Source organism: Leucoraja erinacea, chromosome 27 (assembly GCF_028641065.1).
Source record: "Leucoraja erinacea ecotype New England chromosome 27, Leri_hhj_1, whole genome shotgun sequence".
Taxonomy (NCBI): domain Eukaryota; kingdom Metazoa; phylum Chordata; class Chondrichthyes; order Rajiformes; family Rajidae; genus Leucoraja; species Leucoraja erinaceus.
This window is the reverse complement of record NC_073403.1, coordinates 23340346-23353604: the sequence shown is the minus strand read 5'-3', so window position 1 is coordinate 23353604 and position 13259 is coordinate 23340346. Positions and strand designations below refer to the sequence as shown.

The 13259-nt window shown below is 42.9% G+C and overlaps 1 protein-coding gene across 1 annotated transcript in view; it reads left to right on the top strand.

The window, feature by feature from the left end:
• asic2 (acid-sensing (proton-gated) ion channel 2) overlaps nt 1-13259 on the top strand; it is a 433817-nt gene that overhangs the window by 391285 nt on the left and 29273 nt on the right. Inside the window, exon 9 of the mRNA XM_055657297.1 lies at nt 6122-6201. Within this exon, the coding sequence (XP_055513272.1) occupies nt 6122-6201 (80 nt within the window). The remainder of the gene's footprint in view (nt 1-6121; nt 6202-13259) is intronic.

The window sequence follows — 13259 nt, the reverse complement described above, 5'->3', positions numbered from 1 at the left end:
AGCTGGTAAATAAGCCTGTATGTAAATATATCGATATTCGATGTTCCATAGAGCCAAAATGACATTAAATACTTTGTAGTCCAACATCCATCCTGTGTTTCATAGGTTTCACATGAGACAGTAGTTTCAAAATAAGATTAGGTAAATATCACAGGATATTTAAACTTCATAGCACCCATGTGACTAACATATGCCACAGTGTATCAACTTGGAGTTGAGCATGCAGATTGTGCACACTCTTACAATAACCTTTAACGTATAGAATGCACCGAGTTATAGGTAGTTGATACCAATTACTGAAAATTGGTAACTTATGCAACCCGCATCTGCCTCCGTAACTGGAGATGGCATACCATACTTCTCATCTTTGAGCACTAGCATTAATTTGTAATACTAAGTATACCCGACCAAAAATGCTGGCGCATTGCTGAATACTGCCACCATCGTGATTTCGGTAGCTTCAGCTGAGAATAGCATAGGTTTATTTGTAATGACCTATATGGTACTAAAGAGGTTAATTCTTTGCATGTTTTAACTTCAGGTAATGCAAAGCCCAATTTGTACCGCTGACACACAGCTGCTATATTGTCAACTACATCTTGATGAATAGAAAACTGCTTAATAACCAACAAGGTTGTTACAGGCTTCTGTTAACTGCATCTCTTGCTCCAGGGCGGAATCCCTTGTTAGTTGATAGTTAAATGTTAATCCCAATAATCAGTAGTTCTGCTTGGTATCAACTTAAATTTAACTGGATGGGTGGGACCCTGATACTTCAAATATAGTTTGGGCCTATAACAGTTATTTTTTTAGCAAAACCCAGCGTTTAACATCATTCCAGATAAATGATAACTAATGTTCTTGAGCTCTGAGCAGCCCAAGCTCCGTTTGGAAATTTGGTAAATAAACCTGGGAACTGTAGTTAGCCTATTTTGCAACGCTTTAACTGTTATTATAGCCCCATCCAGGTAAATTTCAAATATCTCTGGCGATTCCAGTGAATTTGAAACTGCATAGCATGCATCTTTGAGATTGATGCTTGCCATATAGCTCCTATAAACAGTTGTTAGACCGTAACAAAATTTACTATGCTGAAAGTCTGTACTGCACATATGAGTTAAACCTGGATGAAGTGACATCCTCCATCTGTCACCTGTCCTGAAAGGCAATCCTGCCCATAATACTGGGCCTGCCTCGAAGACAACTCCGGTCCCAATTCCAAGTCTGCTTGGAACCTATGTAGGTTGTGCAGTTCCTTTTGTGCGGGTTCCTTTTCTCTCCTTGATTGGGAGTAGGACTGGTAGGGAGTGTGGATTCCATGTTTCTCCTGACCTCTGCTTGGGTCTTGGTCTGAAACCTCATCACACTGAGCCTGCCTTGTAAGACAATTCTGGCCATAACTCTGAGTCTGCCTTGAAAGACGACTGATCATATTTCCGTGCCCAGCTTTCAAGCTACCACCGGTTTCAGTGAACCGCTTACCCCCTATGGAGGTGTGGGGTGTGTTGTCGCCTACTGATGAAGCTTTGCTTGTCGTTGGTACCTTGATTAGTCCGACAGCTTTTGCTTCCTTCTTCTGGTCTTACCTGAAGAGAGGATTCGGCGGCTGGTTTCTCCAATGTCACCCTGATAGCGCTGTTCCCTTGCCGGCACTTGTAGCGTGAGACCTCTGGCCTCTTCCGGGTATTCTGCCAGCGGCTGGAGACCAACTCTTCTGGAAGCAAACCCTTTGTTTGTGAGTACTCTTGAGGCCATATGCATGCTTCAGTATGTTCATACTTTAATTTTGAGATCAGTTACCTCCTGACCACTCGCACTCCCCTCCACCAAGAGTGAGATTCGTAGGCAGCCCTGAAAACAGGTGCTGCCGCAGGCCCCTGAGGATACCTGCGCTGACTCGGCCCCTCCAGCGGACTTATATCAGGTTATTTGCGTTGGATCAGCTTGAAACTGACCCTGAATGCTCCCCTCCTCAGAGCAGGAGATATTTGTGCAGCCCTGAAACAGGTGCTGCTGCCTGCGGGTTCTCCATAATACCCGGGCTGATAACTCACTCCTTTGGAGTATATAATTGTGGAGCCCCTCTCCACCAGGTGCTCCATGTGGGTTTGAATGTTTCAACACGTTACCCATGTAGGAGGTAATCCTCTCCATCCGGAATCCTCCTGACCCGACTTGTTTGCGGGCTTTCTCCTTGCGCTCCCTTCCTCAGAACGAGAGATAAGATAGTGGCTAACCCTCCAATTGGGTTTGCCTAGGTACTTCTGGCCCGTATGTTTAAATGTATGGGCCTCTTCCCTACACTCCCCTCCGCAGAGCGGGAGATACAATTTTATGACTAACCTTTCAAACGGTTGTCTAGGTGCTGTCGGCATCAGTCTGACGCTGCTGGCTCCATTGCCAGTGATTCGTGAGGCGAATTTTGACCGCCACCCGCTAATCGAACTTCCACGGTCTCCGTAGCGGGTCCCGCAGTCCGTTTCCGGTATCCCCCAGGTCATGACCGGGATTCCCTCTGTTCCCGCGGTCCATAGAGTTTTACCCGCAGCCTGTACGGACTTCGCCCCCAATCCAGCAAACTCTGAAAATGAGTTTCCTGCAATACAAAACAAATCCCAGAGGTAAGTTCAAAAACTTACCTCGTTGGTTGAAACTTACCACTGGACAGCGCAAATGCTGCCGCCAGTCGGCTCGTTTGCGCAATGCGAGTCAACGTAATGACGCGCCAAGTGGGATGACGGCCTTCTTCGCGTAGTCACTCACGTGACTCTAAAGTAAATTTGGACATTTCTTTCCATAAGTTATATCCAATTGCTTTTGGAACAGTGTTTGAAACGCCAGTCTTTCACTTAATTGTTTAAAACAGTCCTCCGCGCTACGTCTCAATCATGCAGAAGTCATTAGCTGTCATGTTGTTCATTCATGTGAATAATTACAGACATAATTTGGTCTAGCTCAGAATCAGTTTATTCAATATATGCTTCATTTTACCTCGCACAGCAAGTTCCTCTCAAGTTAAATTGATCGTATGTAGCCAGAATGAAAGCTTATTTCAACATGTCCGAAGGCCCTGATCGGAATGTAATTGCTTTGATACCCATTGCCTTGTTCTTTTAATAGAAATTTCACAAACTCATGTTGCCAAATCTGATTGCTTAGATTTTGCAAATAGATGGGGGCATGAAGATAAGCACAATGCTCTTGTTTTTTTTTTTTTGCTTGGCTATGTAACAATTTGGTTGGTGAACCATTTTAAGCCTTAATAACCTCATAACTTACTAGCCACCATGTTGGCACGATTACCAATTTCTAGTTTTAGAGATTACTTACTTACTTACTGCTTATTATGCCTCCTGGCATGTAGGGCAGCAACGAAGGCCCCCCACCCAGTAGTGTTGATTCCTTCAGTTGCTGTTTCCGTAACATATTTGTTTTACGAGACAGCGTTGTTAGCCCTGTGCTCAACCTCCAACCTGGACCAGTGGATCGCTCTTCGTCCCACCTCTACCCTTCGACGTGTCCAGCATGGGAGACCCTGACAGGAGACGAATCTCCCACTGGCATAACTCCAGGGGTCACTGAGACACACAAGCTCCCCGACCACGACAAGTTTGCAATCCAACGGGGAGAGTTTTAAAGATGCAGCATGGAAACATGTCCTTAGGCCCACCAAGTCCACGCCGAACAACTATCCTAGTTCCATCCTATGCCCCGAGGGACAATTTACAGAGGCCAATTAACCTACAAACCTGCACGGCTTTGGAATACGGGCGGAAACCAGGGCACCCGGATAAAGCCCTTGCGGCCACAGGAAGAACGGACAAACTCCATACAGACAGCACCTGTAGTCAGAATCATAACTGGGTCTCTGGCACTGTAAGGCAGCAACTCCACTGCTACGCCACTTGGCTACCCCTAAGCACTATTAGCCATCATTGTAACTAATATTAGCAAAATGTAATGGCCTCAATCTTTGAATTAAAAGTTAGGCCTTCAACCATCATAACACCCTTATTGATATATAAGAACTGGGGAGGTGCACTGCACCTCACAGGACACAAAGATCTATCAGGATTTCGGGTGGCTCTACAAACCATCAGTAATTTCAGCAGTGTCCATCTGTGCTTTAGGCATCCCAACTGATGACTATGTCAATATTTTCCTATGCAGAGGATTAATGTGCCTTCTTTGGCATGAATTGCATATTTAGTACAGAAATCAAAGTTAGCTAAAGCAAAAAGAGACACAAGAGATTGCAGACGCTGGAATTTGATGCAACTGAGCAGACTGCTGGGGGGATTCAGTGGGATGAGCAGTATTAGTTGAGGCAAAGGGATGGACAATGAATGGGGAGGCAAAGGAATACTCAAAAAATAAATGAATGAATGATACTTCATTGAAATCCTCCAGTTTCAGGGACAGTTTGTTCCCAGCTGTTATCAGGCAACTGAATCATCCTACCACAACCAGAGAGAGTAGTGCTGAACTGCTATCTACCTCATTGGTGACCCTCAGACTATCCTTGATCAGACATTGCTGGCCTTGCCTTGCACCAAATGTTATTCACATATCATGTATCTGTACACTGTAAATGACTCGATTGTAATCATGCATTGTCTTTCTGCTGACTGGATAGCACTCAACAGAACCTTTTCGCTGTACCTCGGTACACGTGACAATCAACTAAACTGAACTGGCACATGTACCAAGGGTGTCCAGGTACATTGAAGAGCTTTGTGTCGCATGCAACCAAGGCAGTACACAAGAGTCGCCACATCTCTGGCACCGACAAAGTTACAAAGTACGGAACAGTCTCATCCACTGTCTGCTGCTGCACGTGGCTCAGCCAATACAATACACTTGTGCACAATAACCTTTTATCTGATACTAATCAACTTTATCACATAGCGACAAAACCCTGTGATTAGGTATTTGCCACCTCCCTCACAGTCCTCAATGTCCTTCCTAAAGGCATCAACGTTTAGCTCTTGCTGAAATTAAATTTCATTTTTCTCATATTTCACTTGGGCAGCTTACACACCAGCGGTATGAATACTGACTTCTCTAACTTCAAGTAACCGTTGCATTCCCTCTCTCTCCATCACTCCCCCTTCCCAGTATTCCGACCAATCTGACTGTCCCCGGTTACATTTTATCTCTGCTTTGTTCTCATCTTCTCTTGGCTAACAATGCTCTATTCTATATTTTCCTTGAACTGCATCCCCTTTGATGCCTCGTTTTCACACCTAACCCTTCCTTATCTCTGTATCTCTCTCACCCCTGACTCAGTCTGAAGAAGGTTATCGATCTGAAACATCATCCACTCCATCTATCTAGAGATGCTGCCTGACCCGCTGAGTTACTCCAGCATTTTGTGTCCATCTTCAGTTTAAATCAGCATCTACAGTCCTACATGTGAAATCTTATTCCGTTCTCCTAGAAATTCAAATCATAATTAACACACGGAGTGCCACGGCTGTTTAATCCAATCTTTATGATATTTGCACATGAGATCTCCAAAATGGATTTTAGAAACATAGAAAAATGGTGCAGGGGTAGGCCATTCAGCCCTTCGAGCCAGCACCGCTATTCAATATGATCATGGCTGATCATTCCAAAATCAGTACCCTTTTCCTGCTTTCTCCCCATATCCCTTCATTCTGTTAGCCCTAAGAGCTATATCCAACTCTCTCTTGAATACATCCAGTGAATTGGCCTCCACTGCCTTCTGTGGTAGAGAATTCCACAGATTCACAACTCTCTGGGTGAAAATGTTTTTGCCTCATCTACTTATTCATAAACTGTGACCCCAGTTCTGGAGTTTCCTGCATCTAGCCTGTCCAATCCCTTAATAATTTTATATGTTTCTATATTTTCAGATGATACTTGCTAGTGAGAAGCCTGACTCATTTTTCCCCTTAATAATCCAGGAGAAATAGGGTTGACAAGGGAAAGAAATGGATGTAATCTCATGTGGATGGTTCAGACGTTGATTAGAATAAGCTTTAATTCAATAGTGGTGGGATGGTTCTACAGTATTTGTAGTCATTTATTTACAAATTGAAACTCAGATTTCTTCTCTGCAGAAATATAATTTGTGATACCATATTTTATTTTGCAGGTGACATTGGTGGCCAGATGGGGTTATTTATTGGTGCTAGCATTTTAACGATACTAGAGCTCTTTGATTACTTGTACGAGGTAAGATTTCTGCAAAAACAATATGTTTGACAGATGTTATGATCAAATCAAATCATGCAAATCAAGTGAATGTTGTACAATGTTGGAGGAATCTAGTGGGTCCAGCAGCATCTATGGAGGGAAAATGACAGACACAGGTTTGGTCTGAAGTTCAAGTCCGAAGTAAAGGCGAGGGCTGGTAGAGAGAGATGAAGTGAAGGTGTGAGACAAGAGGGGGAAGTGATAGGTGGATCTAGTTTTTAGTTTTAGAGATTAAACAGGCCCTCCCACCGAGTCCACGCCAACTAGCAAACCCCGTACACTAACACTATCCCACACACACACACACTAGGGACAATTTATAATTATATCAAACCAATTAGCCTACAAACCTGTACATCTTTGGAGCGTGGGAGGAAACCGCAGCAACCGGTGAAAACCCATGCAGGTCACAGGGAGGACATACAAACTCCGTACAGGCAGCACCCATAGTCAGGACCGAACCCAGGTCTCTGGAGCTGTACGGCAGTAACTCTACTGCCGTGCCACCGTGCCGCGCCCTAGATGTGGAGGAGTTGATTAGCAGATGAGATGGGGGGGGGAAGCGAAGAGTGGAGATGTCCATAAAAGCTGGAGATGACAGATGGTGGAATCTATAGCGCCGACAGTCTTCTGTATCTCCACCCTACAACTGTTGCCCACCTTTTACTCTACCTCCAGATATCATTAATTATCTTTCTGTTTGCTGCAATATCAAACACTTTAGAACTGTGTACTCTCTATTACGTCCATTTCAAATGAATCCATCGACTTAAGAATGTGCAAATAATCTGCAATATTGTTGCAAATAGAAGCAAAATAAATCCATCTCCTTTGTGAAAGTTATTGAAGGTGTCGTTACATGGATTAGCAGCTGTGGGAATGAGCATTACTAATTACCTTTTATTACTGCATAGATGTTTATCACAAATAGATGAGATAATTTGACACTATAAAGGTGCTATTAATTCACTTAATCTCATTAATACTGCACAATCTAATTTCTGTTATAGTTATTTGGAAGGTTATTAAAATGGGTACCCCCTCAGAATGACTTTTTTTTTTAATTGAGTATGTCTCTCGTGCACTCAAAGACTCTGTGAAGGAACTATTCATGTGGTGAATAGGGCTGGGGAAATGGCAGCCACATGCACCACAGGGATATAGGAAGAAAATAATCATCCAATTTGGATTACATGGATCATTAGGCCCAATGAACCATGTAAATATTTATGTTTCATTTAACTCACCAGCCAGTAAATTTCCAATAACTCCTTTCATATTTTTTACTCAGCAACTCATCTTATTGTTCTATTCACATCAACTACTCATAGATTAAAGTTTATCCCGAATTTTGATTATGATTTGTGACAATCTTACATCCCTGCCTCCCAATGTGAGTTGATACAGCAGAGGGCTATTATAACAGCATACAGGGTAGCACGGCGGTGTAGCTACTGCCTTAAGGGCCTGTCCCACTTAGGCTCGGCGACGGCCGGAGACTGTCATAGTCGTAACAGGTCGCCGAAAAAGTGGTGACTGGGCCCCCCCACGACAATGTTTACAACAATCTACCACCTAGTCGACGTCAAGCTACGGCAAGACACCGACCACCGGCGACACAATTGTCGCAACTTAGGACGTCCATCTATGACCACACCTACGACAACCTACAACCACACAGGCGACAACCTACGACAACCGGTCAACCTACGTCCACCCGCGACAAGCCACGACAAGCAACGACCCTGTCGGCGACAACTGAAGACAATTTAGTCGCCGGTACCTGTGGCCAGTTGCCGTAGGTAATCGCCAGTGGAATTCACCAAAGTCAGCACCCGGCGACAACCAACGTCACCTGGCGACAACCAACGTCACCCGGCGACAACCAACGTCACCTGGCAACAACCAACGTCACCTGGCAACAACCAACGTCACCTGGCAACAACCAACATCACCTGGCGACAACCAACGTCACCTGGCGACGACCTGCTTCATGCTGGCGGCGACCTATGACAGCACCTACAACAAGAGAAGACAAACTATGTCAAGCCCACAGTTGCCGAAAAGTTTTGAACATTTCAAAATCCAGCGGCGATCAGAAAAACGTTACGACTCTTTAGGCGACTTGAGGAGACTACTCACGACCATACAGGCATCCACCCAGCAATCATGTGAAAACAAGTTGCCTATAGTTGCCGAAAAATTGCCTAGGTGGGACAGGGGCTTTATCCGGGTTCAATCCTGACTACGGGTGCTTGACTGTACAGAGTTTGTATGTTCTCCCCGTGACCTGCGTGGGTTTTCTCCGAGATCTTCGGTTTCCCCCCACACTCCAAAGACGTACAGGTTTGTAGGTTAATTGGCTAGATATAAATATAAAATTGTCCCTAGTGTATGTAGAGTTGTGTTAATATGTGAGTATTGCTAGTCGGCACGGACTCGGTGAGCCGAAGGGCCTGTTTCTGTGCTGTATCTGTAAACTAAGCTAAACTTAACTGTACAGAGCAACATACCAATCTATATTGGATCACATTGTTCTAAAAAAATGTATAATGAGATTGGCTATGTGTAGATAACAAATGTTTTGATAATGTTAAAAAAAAACTCTATTAGGTCACTCCCGAGGCTTTTAGAAAAATAAAGTCCTGTTCAATCTTATCAAGACATTCGTGTTTGTAGGTTAATCAGCCACTGTAAATTCCCTCTATTGTATATTGCATGCGAAGATGGGATAACATAGAACTAATGTGTGAACGGGTGATCGATGGTCAGCGTGGACTCAGTGGGCTATATCTCTAAACTAAACTAAACTAAATGTTATACAAATGTACAGCAGAGAAACGCCCTTAGGTCTTCCACGTCTATGGAACCATCATGCTATTTTCCCTGGAAATCTATTCTTCAGAAATTTATCTTGGAAGCTTAACACTTCTAAATATATGTAGAAACAAAGAACTGCAGATGCTGGTTTATACCAAAGATAGACACAAAGTGCTAGAGTAGTAACTCGGTGGGTAAGGTAGCATCTCTAGAGAAAAAAGCATGGGTGATGTTTTGTGTTGGAAACCTTCCTCAGAAGGTTTGAAAAAGGGTCCCTACCTGAAACATCACCAACCCTTTTTTCTCCAGAGATGCTGCCTGACCCACTGAGTTATTCCAGCACTGTGTATCTACCTGGCAATCTACTCTTGATATCCTTGGAATACTTATAAAGCAGAGGTTTTACCTGGCATTTTAATAACTTGATCAAGCTTTTTGAGGAGGTGACCAAGGTGACCGGCGAAGGTAGGGCAGTGGATGTCACATACATGGATTTTAGTAAGGCATTTGATAGAGTCCGCCATGGTAGGCTGATCCAGAAGATTAAGATGCACGAGATTATCAGTGACTTGATTGTACAGTATGTGTTCGGAACTGGCTTACTATTAGAAAACACTCTGTGGGAGGTTGAATGTAAGGGGAAAATAAGCAATTAATGGCATAGCCTTCACAACATTGATTTACAGAGGGATCTTGCTGTCCAAGTCTATAACTCCCTGAAAGTGGAGGCGTGAGAAAGGGTGCAGAGGAGGTTTACCGGAATGATGCCTGTATTGGGAGCTATTAACTACAGGGAAAGGTTGGACAGACTTAGATTATTTTCTGTGGAACACCAGTGGTTGCAGGGAGACCTGACAGAAGTACATAAAATTATGAGAGATATAGATAGGATATACAGTCGGAACCTCTATTCCAGGATGGAAAAAATCCTATACTAGAGGGCGTAGCTTTAAGGTGAGACAGGAAGCTTAAAGGCGATATGCTTGGCAAGTATTTTACGCAGAGGGTGCTGAGTGCCTGGACTACACTGTCAAGGTTGGTGATTGAGGTCGATACAATTGTGGCATTTAAGAGACATGGGGAGATGCATTTGGATGTGCAGGAAATGGAGGGATATGGGTTATGTGCAGGCAGATAAGATTTGATCTTGGCATCATGTTCGGAAATGACACTGTGGACACATAATATTAATAATAATGACCACTCACTTTATTGGAAAATATGAAAATATTGAATGGATACTGTGACATTTTTTTTAATTACGGTTCATGATGTTTATTACACAATTCAAAAACATTTCAGATGTCAGCAATATGAATATCAATTGGGCTAGTCTGCATATTAATAAATGTTAATTAGTTAAAGATTATTTTCTTCACTGAGGATTGCAGCAATGGCAATCCCTGCAAGGTCACACAGATAGATCAGTCTTTGTCTGTCCGACGTCAACACATGAGCCTTTATACACAAATACTAAATGTTCATTTTTATAAACAGATATGAAGCTATACCATGAAATTATAGCAGATATTAAAAAGACCCGAAGCCAAACTCTGACTGCCGACATCAGCATTTAAAGAGAAAAAATCACAAAAGAGGCATTTGTTAGTATTTCTGCATTTTCATGCATTCATTTACATGATACATTATGTTTTGTTTTTATTCGTTGAACTTGTTTTAGTTTGTTTGTTTCAATTATCTATTTAGTATTGTGTTTGTGGACCTGTTGTGTCCTGCTGTAAGTAAGAATTTCATTGTTCCGCCCCGGTACATATGTATAAAACATCCTTGACTCCTGAATTATCAAATTATAAATAAACAAATTATTGAATTTAGTTTTATTGAATTTAAACTATTGGATATGAAAACAGGCCCTTCGGCCCATTGACCCTGTGCTGACCAGCGATACCCGCCCACTGACGCACTAGACACAATTTACGATTATACCAAGTTAAATAGTCTTCAAACTTGCATGTCTTTGGAGTGTGGGAGGAAACTGAAGCTCCCAGGGAAAACCCACACTGGTCATGGGTAGAAAGTACAAACTGTATACAGACTGCACCCGTCGAACCCGGGTCTCTGGCGCTGAGAGGCAGCAATTCTACAGCTGTGTCACCGTGCCGCCTGAAATTAGATACTGCCTTATCCAGTGTGTAATAATTTATACTTGGATATGATGAATTTGCAACAGGTTTGAAAATGCCATTGTTACTGATTATAAAAACTATTAGATGTAGTGCTCAGATGCACAGCTTAGAGTTATTATTAAACAGTGCCGAACAGACCTTGGCACCGTGATAACAACCTGAGGTATGTTGGCAACATTTATTTTTTGTTGCCTTTCTAGTCATATCGCTAATAAAGTGCATTCTGGTGAACTGAACATATTTTTCATGAGTCCTCGGTGCATTGTGATCCTGGCAGCACCATACCAGAGTATAACTCAAAATTTAACGAAGCCTAGAGGCATTTAACGGCAGAGTCATTTTTTACAAGAGTAAAAATAGGAAAGTTTGTGCTAAAGTTTTGCCCTTTATCTAAGTGTCTAATTTGACTTGCATTCACTGTTGCTAGTAGCACGCTTCAGGCCCTGTATGGATGTGAAAATGAGTAACGGTAAAAGGAGGACAAGATGACAACATTTCATTTGGTTTACCTTGGTCTCGGTCTGTCTCGCCTCAGAAGTGCTGGAGAGGTTGAGCAGATGCCCTAGATGAGTAAAGTATTGTGCAGTAAGGAATGGCACCAGGTTTATCAAGTCATTTTTCTACATAGTTAATATACACTGCAGCCTACACGGCCTCCATCCAATTCACTTCATCACTGAAGAGTAAAAGTTCTACCAACTTTTTCCCTTTATCTTCTCCCAGGAGAAAAAGTAACAAATAGATTTCCTTGGGCACTGTGGCGCACCAGTAGAATTTCTGCCTTACAGCACCAGAGACCTGGGCTCGATCTTGACTACAGGTGCTGTCTGTACAGAGTGTGCACATTCTCCTTGTCACTGTGTGGGTTTTCTCCGGGTGCTCCAGTTTCCTCTAACATTCCAAAGACGTGCAGATTTGTAAGTTAATTGACCTCTGTAAAAATTGCCCCTAGTGTGTAGGATAGAACTAGTGTATGGATGATCGTTGGTCAGTGCAGACTAGATGGGCCGAAGGGCCTGTTTCTTTGCGGGTATCTCTAAGCGATACATTCTACGTCATTCATTCTAAATGAGTTATCTCCTTTCCAAAGATAGGTTTGATGTATTGGGATTTCAGGAACCATCTTAACATCTCAGAAAAGTTGACATAGCCGAACATTATTATAGATATAGATCACGTAACATTTAGATTTATTCCGGCCAGATGTTTACCTGAACATACAAACATCTAAAATAGCAATAGACTACTCAACCACAAAATTGTTCTGTCGTTTAATAAGATCATGGCTGACAATTATGATCTCAAATTCATATTCCCTTGTACCCACAGTAATCTTTCACCCCTTGGCTACTCATGTATCATCCACCTCTGCCTTCACTACTTCCACTGACCTTTCAGAATAAGAGGTCCAAAGACTATGGGTGGCACGGTGGAGCAGCGACAAAGTTGCTGCCTTACAGCACCAGAGATCAGGGTTCAATCCTGACTACGGATGCTGTCTGTACGGAGTTTGTACATTCTCCCGTGACCTTTTTTGCTTTCTCTCCGTAATTCCGGTTTCCTCCCACACCCCAAAGACGTACGGGTTTGCAAGTTAATTGGCTTCGTATAATTGTAAATTGTCCGAAGTGTGTGTAGGATAGTGTAAGTGTGTGGGGGTCACTCGTTGGCGCAGACGTGGTGCGCTGATGGGCCTGTTTCCGTGCTGTATCTCCAAAGTAAACTGAGCTCGATTTATGGCACTCTGAGTGAGAGAAAAAATGACCTTTACTCTGTTGTAAATTGGCAATATCTTATTTGTAAAGAGTAACCCCAGGTGCAAGAGTTTCACACGTGGAAATATCCTCACCACATCCATCTAGTCATGACTATGTAGGATCATATGTCTCTCTTCCAAATTCCAGTATCCAAATAAATATACAACCTTTGCCTGTCCAACCTTCCTTCATAAGCCAACCTGCACATTCCACCTTTTAGCTTAATAAATCTTCGTTGAACTGATTCCAATGTGTTTACCCCGCTCAATTACACCAGCTTTTTGTGTCTACCTTTGCTTTAAACCAGCATCTG